This window comes from Chrysochloris asiatica, unplaced genomic scaffold, assembly GCF_000296735.1.
Source record: "Chrysochloris asiatica unplaced genomic scaffold, ChrAsi1.0 scaffold00146, whole genome shotgun sequence".
NCBI lineage: Eukaryota > Metazoa > Chordata > Mammalia > Afrosoricida > Chrysochloridae > Chrysochloris > Chrysochloris asiatica.
This window is the reverse complement of record NW_006408664.1, coordinates 8,466,641-8,489,800: the sequence shown is the minus strand read 5'-3', so window position 1 is coordinate 8,489,800 and position 23,160 is coordinate 8,466,641. Positions and strand designations below refer to the sequence as shown.

General features: G+C 35.3%; 1 protein-coding gene across 5 annotated transcripts in view; it reads right to left on the bottom strand.

The window, feature by feature from the left end:
- The window catches only part of SNAP91 (synaptosomal-associated protein, 91kDa), a 214,858-nt gene that overhangs the window by 35,138 nt on the left and 156,560 nt on the right, over positions 1-23,160 (bottom strand). For 3 of the 5 annotated variants that reach the window (XM_006870651.1, XM_006870650.1, XM_006870652.1), the window contains 5 exons: positions 21,980-22,063; positions 13,074-13,208; positions 10,777-10,926; positions 3,573-3,603; positions 1,688-1,799 (listed from right to left, as the gene is read on the bottom strand). In XM_006870651.1, the coding sequence (XP_006870713.1) occupies positions 1,688-1,799; positions 3,573-3,603; positions 10,777-10,926; positions 13,074-13,208; positions 21,980-22,063 (512 nt within the window). The remainder of the gene's footprint in view (positions 1-1,687; positions 1,800-3,572; positions 3,604-10,776; positions 10,927-13,073; positions 13,209-21,979; positions 22,064-23,160) is intronic. The other 2 variants (XM_006870653.1, XM_006870654.1) reach the window with 2 other exon arrangements.

Below are 23,160 nucleotides of genomic sequence, written 5' to 3'. Positions count from 1 at the left end.
CGGACATATTGTCATGAGGGAACAGTTGCTGGAGAAGGATATCATGTTTGTTAAGGTGGAGGGTCAGAAAAAAAGAGGGAGACCCCCAGCGAGATTGGTTGGCAGCATCAATGGGCTCAAGCATAGTAACAATTGAGATGTTGGCCCAGGACCCAGCAGTGTTTCATTCTTTTGTGCATAGGGTAGCTATGAGTTGGTCCTGACTTGATGGTACCTAACAACAACAGCAACAACAGAGGTAAATTCTGGATTCAAGAGACCCTTTTCAACTTGTTCAACTGTAATATTTACAAGAACGTTTAAAGAAAATATTAGAAATTTCCAAACTCAGATATCTAAATTAATTAGTGGAACACAATATATTTTAACGTAGTCTTTCTAAAACACTTGTATTCTAATTTATACCAATTCATTTGTTAGGGTGGAGATAGGTTATGGTTTGGAATTAATTTAGGTCATAAATGAAGGAAGGCATAGAAAGAGCCTTATAGATGGGTATGATTTAGATAGGTGGTAAGGGTGAGAAAAGGTGAAAAACTAAGACTGTGCTTGGAAAACAACGATAGCCTAGTTTTGCTAAGTATTGCGTATATATAGAAGAAAAGTAAATTCTGCTCCCCTATAATGCATTCCTTTTGTGTTGGAAAATATCATAAAAAATAATTAGTGTTTATTTCCTGTGACATGCGCTCTGACTGAGTGCATGGTGATATTTATATATTGATAGAATTAATACATAGAAATAAAACCTATTTAAACTTTATAGAAAAGGTGGTATTAGAAATTTGTTTTTTAAAATTGCAAGCAAAGTTAATATAGCTTTAAAATGAAAGTTCACTTTCATCACAAAACATTTCCCAATTTCTTTGGTAAAATACTTTTGTTACTATTAATGCAAATCAGAAAATTCGGTAAAGAAATTTGACAATATATAAATATCAATGATATTAAATGCTTTTGAAGAAAATCACTTCAATAATTGTATGACAATAACACTAACATATAAAGAAACATAAAACCATGGTAAATTATTGAAAATTAAAAACAGGCCATAATCATTATTTTGCATTGTTTTTCTGTTTTTCTATCTTACTCCCCTTATTCTAACCCTAAGAACCCTCATGAAAAGCACACTCATGAAAGCTTGTAAGCCAGACACTTTGTGCCTTTATAACCCCTGCACCCCATTTTGATAGTCAAAGTCTAAGTTGCCCATCCCTATCAACCCAGTGCACTGAGGAGGCAAGCTTGATCCTTGATGTGAATAAACCTTCCCTTTTGGTTCAAATTTTGGGCAACATCATCCATAAGCAAAGGTCTAGCTCATCAAGTTGTAGAAATTTATGTTTGCTCCCTGTATCAAACTTCTTTATCTTCATCTGATTGAGTTCTAGTCAGCAAGCTGTCCAAGCTAGGTCAAATGGATACTATCTGCAAGTTTGGGAGTTCCTGCATACCTTCACCCACTTCAGACCAGCTGTAGGCCATAATCTTTTATCAAGTATCAAGTATCAAGTATCAAGTTAAAGGTAATGGATTTTGGTAAGCGTTGCATCTTGTTTATACTTCTTCAGCGGGGATGGAAAGTTCAAATATCAGTAGAAATGTTCAGCAAAGAACAACCTGATCTACATACTTGGAGATCTGCAAAGCACCCTCATAGCACTTCTCTTTGGAGGCGACATACCAATGGTGCACTTTGTGGAACACCTGCTGACCATGTTGCTGGAGCTACTTTCGGCTGCCAATTGGCTCCACCAGTCAACTTCTTCTCTCCAGCATTCCACTGAAGATCTCCCCTGAAATCAACCATGCAAACAAAGCAAAACAAAAACAAAACCCACACAAAATGATTAGAAAAGAATGGTGTAAGCCTCCTAGGATTCTTTTACTTTGGAGTTAGGAGTCTGAGTCAAGTAGTAATAAAGAGAACAGGTTCAATTATATAGAAGAGTTTTACCATATGAAAGAGTCAAGGAATTAGACAGGAGTGTGCATTAGGCAAGTCTGCTGTGTTGTTGCCGTCAAGTCAGTTCCAAGTCATAGGGACTCTGCATAGGTTTTCCAAGGAGCATCTGGTGAGTTTGAACCACTGATATTGCGATTCAAACCTACCTTGCTGTCCAGTGCATTATCCTGCAGCATCACACCTGGATTCCATAAGTCTGCTGTAAAAGACTTCTTTTAAGTGGTCAAAAGCAAAGCCATTTCTTGAACTGGAGTCAAGGCATTTTTTATTACCTCATATGCATGTGAGAGCTGGGCAATGAATAAGGAAGACTTAGGAAGAATTGATGTCTTTGAATTAGGACATGTTGGGAAAGAATGTTGACTATACCGTGGATTGCCAACTAACAAATCTGTCTTGGAAGAAGTACAGCCAGAATGCTCCTTAGGAGGATGTCCAGACTTCATCTCATGTACTTTGGAAATGTTATTGTTGTTGTTGTTGTTGTGTGCCGTGGAGTCAGTTCCAACTCATAAGGGCCTCGTACAGGGTTTCTGAGGCTGTAAATCTTTACGGGAGCAGGAAGCCTTATCTTTCTCCCGTGGAACAGCTGGTAGTTTCAAACTGCTGACCATGAGATTAGCAGCCCGATTTGTAACCACTACGCTACTAGAGAGCTGTTATTAGGAAGGACAAATTCCTAGAGAAGGACATAATGCTTAGTAAGTGAAGGGTCAGTGAGAGAGAAGAAGCCCCTCAATAAAATGGATTGACACAGTGGCTGCAACAATGGGCTCAAACAGCAACAATGATTATGAGGAAGGTGTAGAATAGGTCAATGTTTCGTCTTGTTACCTATAGATGGGTCACTATGAGTTGAAACCAACTAAACAGCACCTAACAATAACAAACCATTTGGTACCTAGGAGAACTTAAAAACCCTTGGAAAAAAATCATTTAGTGTTTGGATCTCTATGTTAACAGAAAGTTTCTATCATCTCAAATAGAAAACGTGCCAGAAAAGTCAACAGAATTAGTACATTCCTCAATGGTTATATAAAAAAAATCTAAATAAGTAGATTGTACACCTGTATTTTGTTGGATTTAAGAAATATTAATGATACCCCTTTATCGATCCTACAGGGTTCAACAGAAGATTTTCACACATCCATGTCATGACTACAAATTGATTTACAGTGACTATATCAAATAATGGAAAATGCATTTCAATTTCAAATATGTTAAAATATACATCTTAAAAAGATCACAATGTTTATCATTATTATTATTTTCCCTTAAAATTGATACTTCATAAAATAATTTTATTTAAACAATTACCTAGGAATATTATAATTACTTTATTAGAAAGTTATAAAACATTTAAATCATAATTTTAAAATATTTCTAAATATAGCTTAGTGACAATCTTGCAGACTGACATATACTGCTTCTTATAATTGCAAAGAAATATTTTGGAGGCTCCAGTAGACAGAAGAAAACAAACTGAAAGCAAAATAAAAACCACTTTTGCAATAGCCTAACCTGAGAATGAACAATGACTACAAGTGACAAGTATAATGTTTGATAATGTCAAAAGGAAGCCAAGTAATTTTTTAAAACTTACTTCTTTGATGTAGTACCAGAAATTCCAAGATCTATAAACAAACAAAGAAAAGAATAATTTACACCACTAAACTAAGCATATATACAATTTGACACTTAAAAGATCAAAGGACAAATATAGAAAAAAACATCTCAGTTTAGGAATGAAGGCATTCAGACAAAAAAAAAAGAAACTATGTTAAGAAATATACACACAAATGGAAACATTTCTTTTACTTGACTTCAGAGTTTAAGATCACAATTTAATGCCAACAGTGTGCATAAAAGAATTACCCTAAAAGTCTGAGACTGCTGTTGTAGAAACACTTGGCTGGTAAACAATTATCTCTACTGACATAAAACTTTTCTTAAATAGTAAGGGTATCTCATTCTAAAGTCAGTATATATGCTCAGCAGAAAACATTGAATTTTCATGAAGTGCTCCTAATCTATTTTTTGTTTGGTTGCTTGTGTTTAAATCTTATATCTAAGAAACCATAAGAAACCACTGTTGACTCCAAGGTCATAAAGATTTGCATCTAGGGTTTCTTCTAAGAATTGTACAGATAAATTTCTTCCATTTAGGGCCCTATTACATTTTTAGTTTAATTTTTGTATATGGTGTAAAGTAGGGACTCAACTTCATTCATTTGCATACGGCTACCCACTTTTACAACACCATTTGTTGAAAAGATTATTCTTTTCCTCCATTGAATTGCCTTGACATCCTTATAAAATGATTTGACCAGAGATGCATAGGTTTATTTATGAACTTTTCTGTTCCATTGATTTAGATGTCTACCCTCATGGCAGTATTATTTAAGAGACTGTTTTACTTTTTCTTTTCCAGTCTAGATGCTTTTTAGTTCATTTTTGTGCCTAATTGCCCTGGCTAGAATCTCCAGTATAAAGTTAGTAAGAAGTAGTGAGAGAGGACATCCTTGTTTTGTGTCTTATCTTATCTAGTGGTGTCAGTACTGGGGTGAAGGGGTGTGGAAGTCCAGACCATACCAGGTGACATGTCAGAGGGGATGACACCAAAATCAATGTCTATAAAATTTTTGTGTAGTGTTTCAGCATACATTTTTAAAATTCTTACAAAAATTTCACCATAGTTTTAACAAAAATTTCTCCTAAGCTCAGCTTACATGTATCATTATAACTACCATACTAAACCTCTATGCCAATTTACTTTTTGACCCTTCTAATGCCCTCCAGTCAGAGCTGTCATTACTACGCAATTACAAGGATGCTTTGAATCACATGGTTACCTCTGTACACGCTAAGAGCATACACTGTTGTGTTCATTACTGCCAGTGTTCTTACTGTTGTTGAATTTAATCAAATACGGGTGCTTTCACTACAATATTGTGGTGGTTAGTATTTTTGAACCTATATCCATAACTTTTTGAGAATGAAGTAGTAATTAAAGTAAAAGAAGAAAAAAAAATACTTCCAATCAATTACTGATAATGCAATGAATAATGGCGCTCTGGTGGCGTAGTGATTACGAATCAAGCTTCTAATCTCAAGGTCAGCAGTTCAAAACTACCAGCGGTTCTGTGGAAGAAAGATGAAGCTTTCTGCTCCTGTAAATATTTACAGCCTCGAAAATCCTATGCAGGGTTGCCATAAGTCAGAATAGACTCCATGGCACATAACCCCCACCACCAATGAATAATGTTTTAATTCAATGTAGAAAGATTTGACAAAAACAATTTTGTTGTTAGTATTCATGTAATCTAAGAAATATTGCATTTAAGTAATTTACAACTATATTTCTACATATTATTCTCATTAAAATTGATAAGAAACGTTACTAATGATTCAGTCTGAGCTGGTATGGAAGGAGGTCTGTGTGCGGGTCAATGATACCATAAGTTACCCACACTGGGTGATGTGAATCCGGGTGATGCCACTGACCTTATTTTAGGGAGAATCATTCACCATGAAGTATGATATTGGCTGTGGGTGTTTTGTAGACACCTTTTATCATGTTGAGATAATTCCTGTTTACTCCTAATTTGTTGAGTACTTTTCTGGTTAAAGGGTGCTGGATTTTGTCAAATGCTTTTTCTTTGTCTACGGTAATGATGATATAGTGTTCCTAATTTTTGTTTCATTAAACAAATATAAATGAAACAAAACATTTGCCAATTCAATAATTTTTACATGTATGTGATTATGTGGTTTTGTTCTGAAGTCTATTAATATGGGCATTTAATTTATTTTTGTATGTTGAACCTTGAATCCTTTGGATAAATACCATTTGGTCATAGTATGTAATCCATTTTATACAGTGCTGAATTTTATTTACTAGTATTTTGTTGAGGATTTTTTGCATCATTTTGTTAATCAGGGATATTAGTTAATAACATTTCCTCTAGTGATCTGTTTTTCTTGTTTTGTTATCAGGGCAATACTGACCTCATAACCTCATAGAATGAGTTGAAAAGGTTTCCTCTTCTTGTAGTAAGACTTTGAAGATAGCAGTTGTAAATTCTTCTTTAACATTTGATAGAATTCACCATTGAAATCATCTAGTCCTGAACTTTTCTTTGCGGGAAGGGTTTAAAAAGTTATTATTACTACTAATTAAATATCTTGTTATGTTGTTGTTGTTAAGTGCCGTCGAGTCGATTCCGACCCATAGCAACCCTGTACAGGGTTTCCGAGGGTGTAAATCTTTACGGGAGTAGAAAGCCTCATCTTTCTCCCGCAGAGCGGCTGGTAGTTTCGAACCGCTGACCTTAAGGTTCACAGCCCGATTCGTAACCACTACGCTACCAGAGCTCCTTAAGTATCCTGTTATAGGCCTATGCAAATTTTCTATCTGAGTCAGTCTTGATAGCGTCTATCTTTAAGAATTTGTCCATTTTATACAGTTTATCTAATTTTTTGGCAAATAATTATTCATAGTATTTCCTTATAATCTTTTTTCTTTAAAGTTGGTAGATAATACCTCTGCTTTCACAGCTGATTTTAGTCATTTGAATCTTACCTTTTTTCTTGGTTAGTCTAGCTAAGGTTTATTACTCTTGTTGATTTTTGTTTTAAGGAACTAACTTTTAGTTTATGGGTTTTCTCTATTTTCTATTTTGTTCCTACTCAAAATTTTATTGTTTCCTCCTATATGCTTGCTTTGGACTTAACTTCTTCTATAATTTCTAGTTTCTTTAGGTGCAAAGTTAGGTTATTGACTTGATATTTTTCTTCTTTTTAAATATAGGTTATACATTTATTCTAATCACTATTGTAGCTGTGTTTCATAAATTTTGGTATATTGTGTTTTTTATTTCACTTATCTAAAAATATTTTCTACTCTTCCTTGTATATTCTTCTCTGATTCTTTGAATGTGTTATTTAATTTCCAAATATTTGTCAAATTTTCAAATTTCTTGTGGTATTGATTCAATTTCATTCAATTGTAGTGGGAGAACATACTTCTTATGGCTTCAATCCCTTTATTATTCAGACTTGTACTGTGACCTAAAATATGGTCTATCCAAGAAAACAATAATTCATGTGCATTGGCATTGAACAAAAATGAATATGTGGTTGTTTGTAGATGTAGTGCTCTAGAGAATTGTTAGATGTAATGGCTGATAAGTGTTCAAGTCTTCTGGTTTTTTTGTTTTGTTTGCTGGTTTTCTGTTTAGTTGTTCTAATATTGAAAGTGGGGCATTAAAATTTCCAACTATTTTTTTGAATAGTCTATTTTCATGTTCAATTCTATTCATCTGGGCATCATTAATTTTGGGGTTCTGCTGTTAGCCACATGAATGTTTATAATTGTTTATCTTCCTGATGGATTGACTATCTTATCATTAAAAAATGCTCTTTTTTATCTCCAAAACTTTTTTCTTAATGTGTACTTTTTCTGGTATTAGTATAGCCACTGTGACTCTCTTATAGTTTCTACTTGTATGGTATACCCTTTTCTCCATTTTTGCTTTCAGTCTCTTTATGTTGTTGAATCTAAAAAGTTTATCTTTTGTAAAGAGCATGTAATTGGAATTGTTTTCAAATTCAATTTGACAATTTCTGTTTTCTGTTGTTTTGTTGAATCCACTTATATTTCATGTGGCTATTGATATTGTTGCATTTACATTTACCATTTTTATTTTTTATGTCTCATGTCCTTTTTGTTCCTCTATTCCTCCTATATCATCTCATTATTATTTTATTTTTAAAAATATTTGTGTCAATTTTATGACTGTATCTACAACAAAGTAGCTACTGTATCTACAAAATGTAGCTCTACAACAAAGTATTTTAAGATAAATATTGTGTGTGCTATACTTTTTTTTTTTGGTCAATCATACCCTCCCTGCATGAGATTATTTTCATAAGCATGCTATGTAATTTTTAAAATATATTGCCCTAAAATTAGCATAGCATGTTTATAAAAATACCTTGTAGGAGGAGAGCACAGTTGGCAAAAAGACATATAACATGTATGTTATTTGTTAAAAATACAGTGTGTATTTATATTAGTATTTTCTTGAATAAATGTTTCTTCATTTTCTGTACACCCTTAAGACGATTTCTAGGGACTTTTAATGATTATTTAAAACTAATTTTCACCAGTTCCATTCCTGAATTTGAGTTTCCCCATGAAGAAATTTGAGGATGAGTTTATTTGTTAAAGCTGTCCTGAGTACCAAGCAGCAGGAAGGGTCTAGCTATCTATCCCGTGTCATTTAGTCCTTGGCAATCTCTGATCTGGGAGGACAGCGTGTACACCAGTGAGGCAGTTTTCTTTAGCTAAGACAACTCCCAAATTGACTACTGAAGTATAAATCCTTTATTTCTTAACAGTACAAGTCATTTATTATTTTAAAAGTACATCATAAAATTCACCACAACCCTTCATCGCTGCAGACTATTCATCATTGAGACGACATTTCACAGTGGGTAGAAATATTCAAACAAATTCTCCATGGGTATCATGAAAGCACTCTCGTGGATGCCAGACCCAGTACAATAAATGTGAAAGAAGTGTCTCTATAGTAAATTAAGTAGAAAGTAAGTCTGTGTGAATAATCTGTTAAAACTTCAGATATAATCTTGAATAAAATGAAAGCTATCTGAATGCTAGATGCAAATCAAATTCAACTTATAAGCAAAGGCCAATTTTTTAACAAAGCCTACAAGGTCCTATGTTTCTGTTGTACCCAGTAACCCTCTGCCTTTATCTCCTAGGATTCTTCCACTTGCTCATTCAGCAAGGAACCACTGATATATTATTTATATAAATATTTATTACATTTATTTCTTGAATATGCCAGATAATCTTCTGCCCTAGTGCCTTTCAATGACAAAGGTTTTCTTTCTGAAAGCCATATAGTTCACTCATTTATCTTCAAGTCTTTACTCAAATTTTATCTTCTCTCCCACTCTTAAGCATCTCAACTTCCCTTTTTCTACTCTATTTTTCCCCAGAGCAGTAGCACTTAGGATCTAACAAATTGTATAATTTATTTTATTGAGTTTTATGATTGTCTGCCCTTCCTTAAAGAGCTCTGGTAGTATGGTGGTGGTGGTTATGTGCCATGGACTTGGTTCTGACTCATAGCGACCCTGTACAGGGTTTCCGAGGCTATAAATCTTTATGGGAGCGGAAAGCCTCATCTTTCTTCCATGGAACAGCTGGTAGTTTCTAACTGATGACCTTGTGGTTCGTAGCCCGATTCGTAACAACAATGCTACCAGATCTCCTTTCTGGTAGTGTAGTGGTTTCAAATTAGGCTGCTAACCTCAAGGTCAGCAGTTTGAAACTACCATCTGTTCCAAAGGAGAGAGATGAAGCTTTCTGTTCTTGTAAAGATTTACAGCCTCAGAAACCCTATGCAGGGTCGCTATGAGTTGGAACTGACTCCATGGCACATAATCACAACTGCCCTTCCTTAATTTCGTAAGGATTTTTTAAATCTGTTTTGTTCACTGATTTATCTCTATAGCCTAGAACAGTGCATGTTGTTGTTGTTAGGTGTCATCAAATCGGTACCGACTCACAGCGACTTTATGCACAGCAGAACAAAACACTGCCCGATCTTGGGTCAACCTCACTACTGTTGTCATGCTTGAGTCCATCAATGCTGCCACTTGGCCAATCCACCTTGTTGGGGATCTTCTTCTTTTTGTCTGACCCTCCACCTTACCAAACATGATTTCCTTCTCCAGAAACTGGTCCCTCCTGATGATATGTCCGAAGTATTATGAGAGACGAAGTTTGGCCATCTTGGCCTCCAAGAAGCACTCTGGCTGCACTTCTTCCAAAATGGATCTATTGGTTCTTTTGGCAGTCCATGGCACTTTGAATATTCTCCTCTAACACTATAACTCAAAGGCATCAATTCTTCTAAGAATTCCTTATTCACTGTCCAGCTTTTACATGCATATGAGGTTATTGAAAATACCATGGCTTGTGTCAGATGCATCTTAGTCCTCAAACTGACATCTTTGGTCTTCAACACTTTATAAAGGTCTTGTGCAGCAGATTTGCCTAATGCAATACGTCATTTGATTTCTTGACTGTTGATAGTTGATCCAAGAAGAATGAAGTCCTTGATAACTTCAATATTTTCTCCATTGATACGAATATTATTTATTGGTCCAGTGGTGAGGATTTTGTTTTCTTTACATTGAGATGTAATCCATACCAGAGAACAGTGCATTGTTGTTGTTGTTGTTAAGTGCCATTGAATCTATTCCCTATAGTGACCCTGTATAGGGTTTACAAGGAGCAGCTGGTGAGCTTGAACCACTGAACTTGCAGTTCAAACAACTTTGCAGTCTGACGTATTACCCCACCAGGACTCCAAGTGCATAGTACTTGATAAATATGTGTTGAATGAGTGACTGAAACCCATTTTGTGGGAAGAACACCAGATGTTAATTGGTAAAAGTCACCAATATAAGTTACTCTAAGTTCTTATTTCCAGATAAAATATTTAAGTACCTATTACACATAATGCACAAGGTTTTACCTTTGTATATTTTCCCTAATAATAGTTTGGGTCATGTAGATTAAAAATTGCACCAAACTGCTTCTTAGATAGTGGCATAGGGACCATTCATCTTCCAGGGACTTGTTCTGGGTAACTGCTAAAAACCTCTGTCCACTTCCCGATACACTTACCTGTTTCCCAGCCCAGAAACAAAATATGAAAAGACAGAGAAGCAATTCATATATTTCAGTTAATGAAAACTCCATTACTCACTGCCTACTAAGCTGGCAAGAGATGAATCAAGATCACTCCCAAGAGCTTTGCTTGCTGCCATTGCAGGACTGGGTGGTAGCACCGACACAGGTGCAGGCTGCCCGGTTGGTGCCATAGTTGGCATCAGAAGATCACCTAGGCCGTCAAACACTGGAAATCAAATAGACCAGGTTCAGAACAATCAGAAAACCAAAGACTACAGGAAAAATTAAAGTGAGGTTGTCTTTTGAAAAATTATGAAAACAAATGAATAGATAATCTTATAAAAGAAGGCATTTAAATCACACTTTCCATAACTGTAACACAAAGAAGAACACATCTACATATGTCTACCCATAAAGTAAATACTAATGAACATGGACAAAGATGGAAAAAAATTCTGTGTAATGTACAGAAAAGAGTCAGAAGTGGGCTCACAGTTAGCCACCTGCCTCACTAGCTGTGTGACTTTGACAAAGTTACTCTCTGAACTAGTTTTTTCATCTGTAAATTGGGAGAGTACCACTATACATTGCTTTGCTGTGAAGGCTAAATTAGTTAATACATGTCATGTGTTTATTATGATACTTGCTTTTTAAAATTTTTGTTGTTGTTGTTAAGTTCCATCAAGTCGATTCCGACTTAAAGTGACATGGTGTAGGGTTTCTAAGAAGCAGCTGGTGGGCTTGAATTGCAGACTTTGTTGTTAGCTGTTGTTATTGTTGTGTGCCGTGGAGCCGGTTCCGACTCATAGCGACCCTACACAGGGTTTCCGAGGCTGTAAATCTTTACGGGAGCAGACCGCCTCATCTTTCTCCCGCAGAACCACTGGTAGTTTCGAACTGCTGACCTTGTGGCTCGCAGCCCGACTCGTAACTACTACGCTACCAGAGCTCCTTAGCAGTCAAGTATAAATCTTTATGGGAGCTAAAATACCTTATCTTTCTCCTATGGTGTGGCTAGTGGGTAAAGGCACTCCATAAATGGCAGCCATTGTTACTTTTATTAAAAACAACTACTAAACCATTTTTTAGTCAAAATGGTGATGATTTATGGCAAAGCCTAATAATTTGCTCAAAAAAGCGAAAAAAAAATAATTTTTAATGAGAAAGAAAGACCAGTTCTTTTAGTTTACTAAGAAATTGTTTTTGTTGTCTAGTGCTATGAGTCAGTTCTGACTCATAGTGACCCTGTGTAGGGTTTCTGAGGAGCCCCTGGTGGGTTTGAATGACCAACCTTGTGGCTAGCAGTCAAGTACTTATCCTACAGTGGCACATCAATTAGCATCATAATAAAACTTCTTATCTAATGGTCAGCACCTAGTAATATGTATCTGTAAAGCAATTGAGCATATTTTAGAAGTAAGAATTTTGATTTTTTTGTTTCATTATAACAAATCATGTTGGTTCTACCTTTAGGGGCAAAGTTAAAGTAAACACTATTTTATACATTAGGAATCCAATGCCATCATTGGTAGTTCCTGATCATCATACGACAAATCACCACTTGTTAAAGTCCAGTTCCTAGAATACAGAAAGACCATTCAAAATATAGACTCATATGATCTTCCTAAGATACTACTAATATCTTAAATATGCTGAAATTTTGTGATATTAAAGCTTATTTTTTTAAAAAATATCCAAGTCTACTATCAATACTACCATACAAAACAATTCTAAATTGAAATGGAGTCAGCATTCAAGGAGGCACTGGCAATAGAAGCAACCAAATTGTCAGGCAGGGGATATATTTAGGGTGTTTCTGAAACACATTTAATTGCCAAAAACTCACCAATTGAAAATTTGTAGTAAGGAGCCAGCATGGGAAGAGTAGAATGGAAGAGAATACAAACAAAATGACAGCAGTGATGAAAGGTTAAAGGCAGGCAAAGAATACTATTTGTGTCTCAACTTTATAAAACTGAGGGCCATGCAAGCATCAGAGGGGCATAAGCAACAGCAGTGGGAGTGTTCACACATTCAGATACTGTACAAGATTTAGTACAAAATATTTACTTTCCCTCAACCGTCTCCAAATCACGTGCATGTCAGCTCATGCAAACAAATGGTGTGCTGTTAAATTAGATTTCTGCTAAAAAGTAACAGAAACACAGAAAGGGATTGCAGCCTGTTCCTTCAATTACCAAAATGTAACAAGAATATTTATTTTTAAGTAACAGAATGAGAGAGATATCTGAAAAGTTAAAAGATCAGGTGATCACTCAACATTTGCTTATTGTGAATTACCCTTACTAACTTGAGGAGAGACATTTTATTGTCAGAACAAAGGAAAAGGATATTTGACAATCATTGCCTCACCTGATGGATCAAAAGAGCTGCTGCTAGAAGTTGAAGGCGTTGTTCCAAAAGCTGCCTCAAAATTGGGCTGTAACAGGTTATTCTGAGCTGGAGTCACTGGTGATGGGGCAGGGGCCATGAAAGTACCCCCAAATCCTGCAAGAAATAGTTCCAGAAAATATAAGTTGAAATAATTAAAGATGAGACAGAATTAAAATTAAAACGGAGACAGAAAAAGTTATAGAAACTGAATGCATACAGACGAGACATCAATGAAAACCTAGGAAGTTAGTTTTTAAAAATGATCAAAGATATAGAAGATATCTGTTGTGATTTAGTAAAAAGAAATTAAACTTATTAGAAATAAGATAACACTTAAGAATACAAAAAGAACCTTTGGCAACCAGATGTTTTATTACATGTAGTACATAAAGTTAAGAAAGTAATGTCACTATTAAAATTCAGATAATTCTTTTCATTCCATTTAAATTTCTCTCTTCAAATCTAATACCAAGTAGCTAGAAAATGCTTATGTGCATACATTGGATCAGTATAATAAAATACAAATCAGAAAAAAACACATACTTTCTTCTACCATATCTTTAATATCTTTCATACATGTTATAGTCCCATTCTACCCCCATATTTAGGCCCTGTAACATTGCTGTGAGGATTGAGTGAACAGCCACCCAAGGGGGAAGAAGGGGTTCATGCCTGTAGCCTGGATCATTACTAATCTAATCTCTGTGGTGCAGCTCCAATGATCTTTCTGAATGCAAAATATTGAAGTTAACTTGTCTCAAATTCTTCATTGGCTCAGCATAGTGCAAAATCCTTTGCATGGCAATCAAGCCCTCTTTGTCCTCTGACCCCTCCCCACACCTGAAAAGTAGGCTACAGCTAGAATCCACCACCTTCAGTGTATCAGATAGCTGCTCTGAGAGGACTTCCTTTTCTTCATGCGGCCACCAACTACTGCCACCAAAAGCGCCCCTCACCCAATGAGATAAATTTTCTCAACACCTGGGACATATCACATCACACGTCTTTATTCTCCCCAGTGATGGCTTTTAGGGATCAGGAATTACATCTTCTTTTATTAGTCTTTTCCACTAATATTAAGTATGGTGCCTAAAACACAGAATTAATGTTTATTGAATGAAAGACAATTTAGGATAAAAAGGCAAGGAGCCAACCTGTTGCAATCTTTTAAATATGTCTTTTAAAGGCTGGAATCATTTTTCTCATTCAATAGACAGAGGCAGCATGGGTTGCTCTGTATTTGCTCCTGTGTAAAAATCTGCAACATTTGAAGGAACTAATTTCTTAGAAAGGGTCTACGTGAGAATTTATTACTATCAGAAGTCTTTCTTATACTGTTTAGTTATATAGTCCTTTCCAAACTAGGCACAGTTTCTCTCTTTTATAAACTGTTTGCAAAGCTATAAAGAATATTTTGAAAAAATTAAGTTTACATTCCAAAGCATTTATAATTTTGAAAATGACTTCCATGAAAATTTTAAGTTGCTGCATTCTAAAGCAATAATATTCAAATCAATCTGCTCCTGTAAACTGATGTAATATGAGTTTAGATTATTCTTACTTATGTATGAAGATATTATAATTTGGGAAAAAATGCTACTCATCAAGATGATGGTGCCTTTAAAGTTCAGGATGGCTCCATTTAGTTTCAGTATTTGAGTGGCATAAACCCCATGTAACTTCCCTTCTGCAGGAAAGACATTCTCCAAATTTTTAATATCATTATGAAGCAATAATGGATCAAAAGTAATTATTTTTGTGGATGTGACTGTTTTGGTTAGGTAGTTGCAGTATAGTTAGTTTTGTGATATATTATAAATCTGAGCCTCTATGCCTATGATTTGGAATCTTGGTGTGATGTTCACTGTGAGAAATACTTGATTATTGTTAACCATTAGGTCAGCAGTTCAAACCCACCAGCTGCTTCTTGGAAAATCTGTACAGGGTTGCAATAAGTCAAAACCTACTCGACGACACTTAACAACAACATGCCTGTGGTCATGGTCCCATTTTGAAGTGAATTGTCAATGAAGCAATTTAAGGACTAAAGTGGGATTAAGGATTAAAATGGAATTAAGGCAGAACTACAGATTAGAAATTAAGATGGGACAAAGGATTAAGGATGCCCCCACTTTACTAGAGAATGTGAATCAAATCACTATTTTTAGTTTCCTTAAGGGTATAGTCTGCATCCAATATGTTGTTGTTGTTTGGTGCCATCTAGTCGGTTCTGACTCACAGCGACCTCTGCACAAAAAATGAAACAATGCCCAGTCCTGTGCCATCCTCACAATTGTTATGTTTAAGGCTACTGATGCTGCCAATGATCAATCCATCTTGTTGGAGCTCTTCCTCTTTTTTGCTGACCCTCCACTTTATCAAGCATGATGTCCTTCAGGGACTGGTCTCTCCTGATAACATGTCTGAAGTGTGAGACGTGAACTCTCACCATCCTGGCTTCTAAGAAGCATTCTAGCTGTACCTCTTCTAACACAGATTTGTTTGTTCTTCTGGCACTACATGGTACTTTTAATATTCTTCTCCAATACCATAATTCTACAGTATGCTTTATTAGTTGCCCAACTTTCACATGCATATGAGGCAATTAAAAAATACCATGGCTTGGGTCAGGCACACCTTAGCCCTCAAACTGACATCTTTGCTCTTCAACACTTTAAAGAGTTCTTCTGTAGCAGATCTGCCTAATGTAATACATTGTTTAATTTCTTGACTGCTGTTCCCATGAGTGTTGATGGTGGATCCAAGCAAAATGAAATCTTTGACAAGTTCAATATTTTCTCCATTTATCATGATGTTACTTATTACTCCAATTGTGAGGATTTTTGTTTTCTTTACAATGAGGTACAATCCATACTGAAGGTTGTAGTCTTTTATCTTCATTAGCAGTTATTTTAAGTCCTTTTATATAGACATGCTTATATAGGAAGATCTATTATAGGAATGTGTCCAATATATATGTGGAATATAAGATATATAGTCCAATATGTATGTGGAATATAAGAGAGCGAATGTGGCCAAGTTCACTCTCTTATTCTGGATCTTCTTTTTCTGACCTCCAATTCATGAGACTGTGGGCCTATCACCTGACTTGATTCACCAGCTCCCACACCCTTATGCCAACAGCCTATTATCTGACTATTGATTTGGGTTTCTCAGCCCCTGCAACCACATGGGTGAAGAGAAATCTGAACTATGGGCTTGGGACTTGCATTTCATACATTCTGTGTAGAACCCTGGGATATGAGGGAGAATACTGGGGGGAGGAGTGATGGTTGGTATCAAAACTATGGAGTGGTATAGCATCTTGAAAAAGTAGGACATTTGGGATACCTTTAATCTCTACCTCATAGAAACCAGCCTTGTGCTGATCCTTCCAAAAGAAATTATTCTTGCAGCAGTAAAGATTGATGCCTATCAATACTTTTTATATTAATGCTCTCCTGCTCCTTAAGTTGAAATGACTATGGTTAATTTAAACAATTGTTTTATAATGTGGGTCTCTTTATTATAGGAGACTATGAACACTCAACTTGAACTGAATAAATTTGAATCAAGTTTAGTTCATCATTTAAAAGATAGGAGTAAGTTTTTTTTAAAGACACTGTTAGTCATTTTATATCACTTCTGGTTTTTATTAAACTAGGTTTGTGAAATACAAAAGAATTGAGTATAATGGGAAAAAAAAAAACCAACCCAGTCATTTGAACTTGACTTAACTGAACATGATTCTTGGTTTCTTAAAACATGAACAAAGAGAAAACAATTTATTCTAGAATTATAGCATATTACTGCTGGAAAGGGCCTTGTTGTTAAGTGCCATTGAGTTGGTTCCAACTTATAGCAAACCTGTATAGGGTATAGGGTTTCTGAGGAGTGACAGGTAAGTTTGAACTACTGACCTTGTGGTTCAAACCAACTTTGTGGTCCAGTGCTTACCTTACAGTTTCACACCAGAAAGGGCCTTAGGATCATCCTATTCAGTCCTATACTCCTGTGTCTGGACATTCTTACAGAGAAGCTGCACTCACAAACCTAGACTAATAAAAACTACAAAGTGATATAAAAAACCTAATTGATTAAAGAAAAATCAATCAATTACTTTACTACAAATGAAGAACTAAACAGAGAAATTATAGCCCTTACTAAAGAGTCTGAGGTGATCCTCCAGCTAAGTAACTCAACATTTTAGAACCTGGAGCAAAGGCAAGTGCTAAGAAAACCCTTTCATCTCTATATATGATTCTAAGTTATATTAAGAATGATATTTTATGGAATTGAAAATAAGGTGATAATTAGTAGACTTTTGGCTCTTCTACAGGTATATTTTAATTGTCCTATAATATACGAATCGGGCTGCGAACCTCAAGGTTAGCAGTCTGAAACTACCAGCTGCTCTGTGGGGGAAAGATGAAGCTTTCTGCTCCTGTAAAGATTTACAGCCTTGGAAACCCTGTTCAGGGTCGCTATGGGTTGGAACCGACTCGACGGCACTCAACAACAACACTATTACAATTGAATTGTCAATCTTTAGATGATAATTCATCCAGGCATACTGCTTTTTTTTTCATCATAGACAATGAGTTGGATGAATGTATTTAAAGGGAAACAGCCTACACACTTGCGAAGTTCTATTAATATAGCCGTATCAAAACTGACAGTCTAAGTCTACATATCAAGTCATATCATTTGGGTTGAAAGAATAAAAATTTAAAACTGTTGGTAGATAAATAAACACCCCCACACACCACCCACCCCACACTCCAGTATGCTAAAGACTTAAAGATGATGTCATTTCCATTATTCTCAATGTACAATCAGTTGTTAACATATTCCACTTGCTAAAATTAATCTGAAATAGTTTATCTAGGAATAAAGCCTCAAGATTAGAGCCTTTTGCCTCAAAATTTCAGACGGTTTCCTACCCACATGTAGAATGGGTAGAATTGGTTCCCTTCAGAGACCTTCCAATTTAGTGGAAGTTGTGCTAATTATTGATTACACACTGAACATTTTGTATTTTCAATTTTTGTTCAAAGACTTCTATAACTCTGCTAAAAAAGTCAGCTATATAATATGGTTAATAGAGAGTGCAAAACTACAGAGAGCCTATGGGCCCTGCCCATATTCTTCCTTTACTTAGGATTTAAGGACAGAATGTTATTCATTCAGGGATTTATTCAAATTCTGTGTTTATTCATCCCAGAGTTAGGGTATTATAGAAGGATATAGCTGTCTTACCTGATGCCAACGTGGAAAATTAGGAATATCCCTCAACTCACCTAATTTCCCTTAACAAGCCATTTTTATATCTGTCATCTAGGATTCTTTTCATATCTTTCAAACATTTTTTTCCAGATTTGACAGTTTTACTTTTCACTGTTGTTAGTATTGTAGTTAGGTGTGGTCACTTTGGTTCCAACTCATAGTGACCCTATGCACAACAGCATAAAACATTGTCTGATCCTAAACTATACTCACAATTTTGTTTTGTTTGAGCCCATTGTTGCTGCCATTGTGCCAGTCCATCTCATTGGAGATCTTTTTTGATGACCCTTCACCTTTCCAAGTGTGATATCTGACCTTATCCAGGGACTGGTCCCTCCTAACAACATATCCAAAGCATGAGAAATGAAGTATTGCCATCTTTGCTTATAAGAAGCATTCTGACTGTCCTTTATACCAAGGCAGATTTATTTGTTCTTTTCACTGTATAAGCTAATACTTCCTTATATCTGTTAAAAATTTAACTCCCCAATTTTAAGCTAGACTCCATCAGAGATATGAATAATATCTGCGTCCTAGTAGTAAGCTCATGACCTGGAAGTAATTATTCTTTTAATCTGTTCTCACCAGCCAGACAGTAGTTGTATTCTCTAGAATTTTTGCTTATTTCACTATACTGGGTGAACAAAACAGAACTTGAAATTTTAACTTGAAGGGTTGTTGCTAAGTGCTATTGATTCAGATTTGATGCATAGAGATCATGTATAGGGTTTCCATGGCAAGGCTGGTAAGTTTGAATTCCCGACCTTGTGCTTCAAAGGGTAGGACACTAACACAACATTTCATGAAGAATCCCATTAGACAGTTCTAGATCTATTTTTAAATGAGGAGAGATATATCTATTTTTAAGAGATTCTTCATTTGATTTTGTTTGCTCATTTTAATCCTTTCATGACCCATGGGGCATATATTGCCCACCTACAATTTCAGCCTCTCAATTTTCTTGGGAAGGTGCTATTCCAGTTGTACTATGTGCTGGCACCTGGTGAGAACCTGTATAACTGCATGAATCTAAAGAAAAAAGGACTCACCCTACCAATCCTACCACAAGAATCCACTGGGGACATGTGTTAATTTAAAACAGAAAACAATTTGGTCATGAAAGATTAAAATAACACACCATTTTTTTGGAAAGCTTTCTAACTTTAAGATAATTCTTAATTTTTCCTTTAAAATCTCTAAAGTTATTTCAAACATTTATATGTGACATATGTATCATCTTCCCCATGTTATTTATATGTATGTTTATTCCCTCTGAATGAAATCTGATTCTCCTTTCGACAGGGGAGCCCCCAGTCAGACTCTAAAACCTGTATGATCTAACCCATTACTGAGTCTGTGCATTACATTTCTTTAAAAATATTCCTACTACTAAAAACCAATAAAATTCTAAAGAAGTCTTTATAAAAATAACTTTTATTCTGCCTATTTCTCTTTCTTTAATTCAAATTTCTACTTTAAATTGATCGTTACCCATAATTAGTTGCATGCATCCTTTCTTTTTTAAATGTTCCTTTTTTTATTTCCACAGCTGTGGAATAACAGACCTTTGCCCCATAGTATTCTCACACACACACATACAACAAGTGTTTGGTTTACTGCATATTAAAACAACATGTTGCCCCAAATATTTGTTCTAACACTGATAGTCATTTAAAAAAATGTGTATGTGAAAACTCAGAAACAGCCAACTGTGTTGATTATGTTTGACTTGTTAGAATTCTGTATATCTGAATTATAACTACAAACAAAATAATTCTAATTATTAGTAACCACATTTACAAATTAAAAAAGATTATATCCCTTAAATAACCATTTAAAACTGTGCTATTTCAGTGGCCTGTTAAAATCTTATAGAGGAACCCTGAAAATCTGAATTAAGCATTTCATTGGTTTAGTAATATGCAATTGCTATGAAGAGCTAGGCAAGGTGGCAGTTTGTTCCCAAATGATTAACTATGTTTTATGTTGGGTGCCACTGACTCTCATCATATTTGCAGTGCCAGAAATTCCTATCACTTTGGGGTCCTGATCCTTCATCAGGCAAGAACCTAACACTTAGTAGTTGCTGGTATGAAGTGGATTCAACAAACAAGACAATCATGTTAACATAGTTTGAAGATGAAAAGAAACGCATAAAAGAACTGCAATTTTTTTTTTAAAAAAAGGGAGATTATGCAAAAAGAAAACCCCTGTTGCTGTGGAGCCAATTCCAACTCACGGCAATCCTGTGTGTTATAGAGTAGAACTGCTTAGTAGGTCTTCTTTGACTACCATCTTTAAAAGAAACGGAGCACCAAACCTTTCTTGAGTGGTGATGCTGTGTAGATTCAAACTGCCAACCTTTAGGTTACTAGACAAGTGCAAATGTTTGCACCACTCAAGTCTTCTGGGAAAGATAACCAATTTGGATTACTGGTAGAAGGAAAGGTTAACAACTGGGTTGTGGCTCCCTTCTCCAGTCTCTAGAGGAAAGAGTTGATCTCAATTAGGATTTCCTACAATTGTGAAGGTTGATGAAGATCATTCAGAGTCTTCTATGCCCAGTGTCAGGATTGTTCACTGCATAATTTGTGATTTATGAACCACAGCTCCATTGAAAAATTGAAATTAGTTATTTACCTGACAAGGGTTACATGCCTAGCAGGGTATTTAAGCTGACAGATCACTGGCATGATGGCTTCCCTGTCTTGGTATGACCTGTACTCTCACCAGGCCCTTGTTAATCAAAGGACAAAAATGCAACTTCTGAGGTCTCTGTGATACTTCTGTTGTGTTCCCTATTGCGTACTCTTCAAAATAAACTCAGAGCTGGGTGAGCCAACAATGACCTGTAAATTTCATCAATAACCTGAGCCAGAAACTTGCCGTGGTGGTTTTGCCACTGGCAGATGCATTCCTTGGAAAAATACTACTTGATAATAATTTCTAGGTCTGGCTATTACTAAGCACATTTTGCCTTGTCTCCAAAGAAGTACAATATCTGTCTTTCTACTACCTTTGAGTCCTTGAAATGTTTCCTTTTATTTTATGCATATGCTACTGAAAATAAGAATAATCCTAGGTATTTTATGCCAGTCTATTCCATACTATGACCTGTAAAACTGAGAACCCTTTGAACTTTCAGAAAGAAAAATGATCAGCTTGTTAAAAAAGAGATCAGCTTGTTAATAAAGAGGCATATGTTATGGCTGCTTCAAGCCAATAGGATACATTTATAGAAATTTCCCCTACAGTGATTCATGTTATAGAACCAACTGTCAAACATCATGGTACACTGATTCCTACATTTCTTTTCTTTTTTTTTTAAAAGAAGGCATTGACACTACTAATTAAAAATTGCCACATAAGGTTATTATTAACTTTTTATTAAGCAAGAAGGCACTTGCAAACTAATAATGAACATCCAAGGAGCCCCAGGGGTGACAAAATCTATCTTCCATACACAATGTCTTATTTTTCAATTTTATGTCTTGAAAAGGACAGAAAACATGTACCTTACAATTTACGTGATACGTGTTACTATAAAAATAAATCAAAACTTAACTTTCAAAAAATGTCATTTTATTTTCATTAATTACCAGCTAGTAGGTCTGCCGATGCTGATGAACTAGAAGCAGCCTGAGGTGCAGGTTGAGGTTCAGAAGCGCTACTTCCAAACGCATCTATCCATTATCCATTACGCAGCAAAAAAATAAGAGAGTGTAAACCGTGAATACAGGGAGTAATCCAAGGGGTATGCAGAGAAATGACAATTTGTATGGTGAATCTGTCTCATGTGAATATGCAAAATGAATGAATGAATAAAATTATGTTCTGATCAGTTTATTTTTTCTCTCTCAAAACAGCAACAACAACAACAAAAACAAAAACAGTTCTAAAATGTTACGAATGTCTCTTTGTATGATTATGAGAATTCCTATATTTTAAAGAATGAAATTTCTGAACTAAATCCTATCATTAAAAAGAGAATCAAGATTTAACTTATTTTCAAAATATAAAAAAACAGAATTTTTCCATTTATAACTCTACTATTTTTTTAAATTAATAAGTTTAAATCATGTAGCAGCAGCAGCCCTACTGTTACCTATATGCCAAATTAATTGCTAATCTGCCACAGATTTGGGCACTCTAACAATACAGTCTGTAGCACTACAGTCTGTAATCCCTCACAGTGACTATAATGCCTCAATGGAGCCTAGATACTAAATGTGGGTGTAACTTGCCAAGAATAATATTTTACCCCCAAACCATAGAAATAATAGATTTTCATGAAGAAATCACTTCACACTCATACTTTTCCCTAAACACTTATCGCCAATGGAAATTTTTAGATGTCTCATCCAAATTTCAAGTAAGTATTTTCCATTTTTAGATGTATCATCCAAATTCCAAATAAGATTTTCAAGTGTTTTCATATAAAGAGGGGGATACATTTAAATCAGTGAAACATCTTCCACATTTCTAGAAGGATTTCAAAACATTAAAATAAACATATACAGTTAAACATGACTGAATAATGTATGACATCTACAACTTAGGCTTTCAGCTTTCAGTTCTGAATTATATATAGTTGAGGCTTCTATTTGCTTGGAAGAATTTAGTAAAAGGGGTTAGCCAGCAGACTAGGATCACCAAGGAAGGACAGTAGAAAGTCAACCCATCTCTTTTACATTAGGATGAGCAAAACACTGGAAACACAAAGATTTCAAATGAAAAAATGATCTGGATTAGGTCATGCACTGAATACTATGATCAGCTG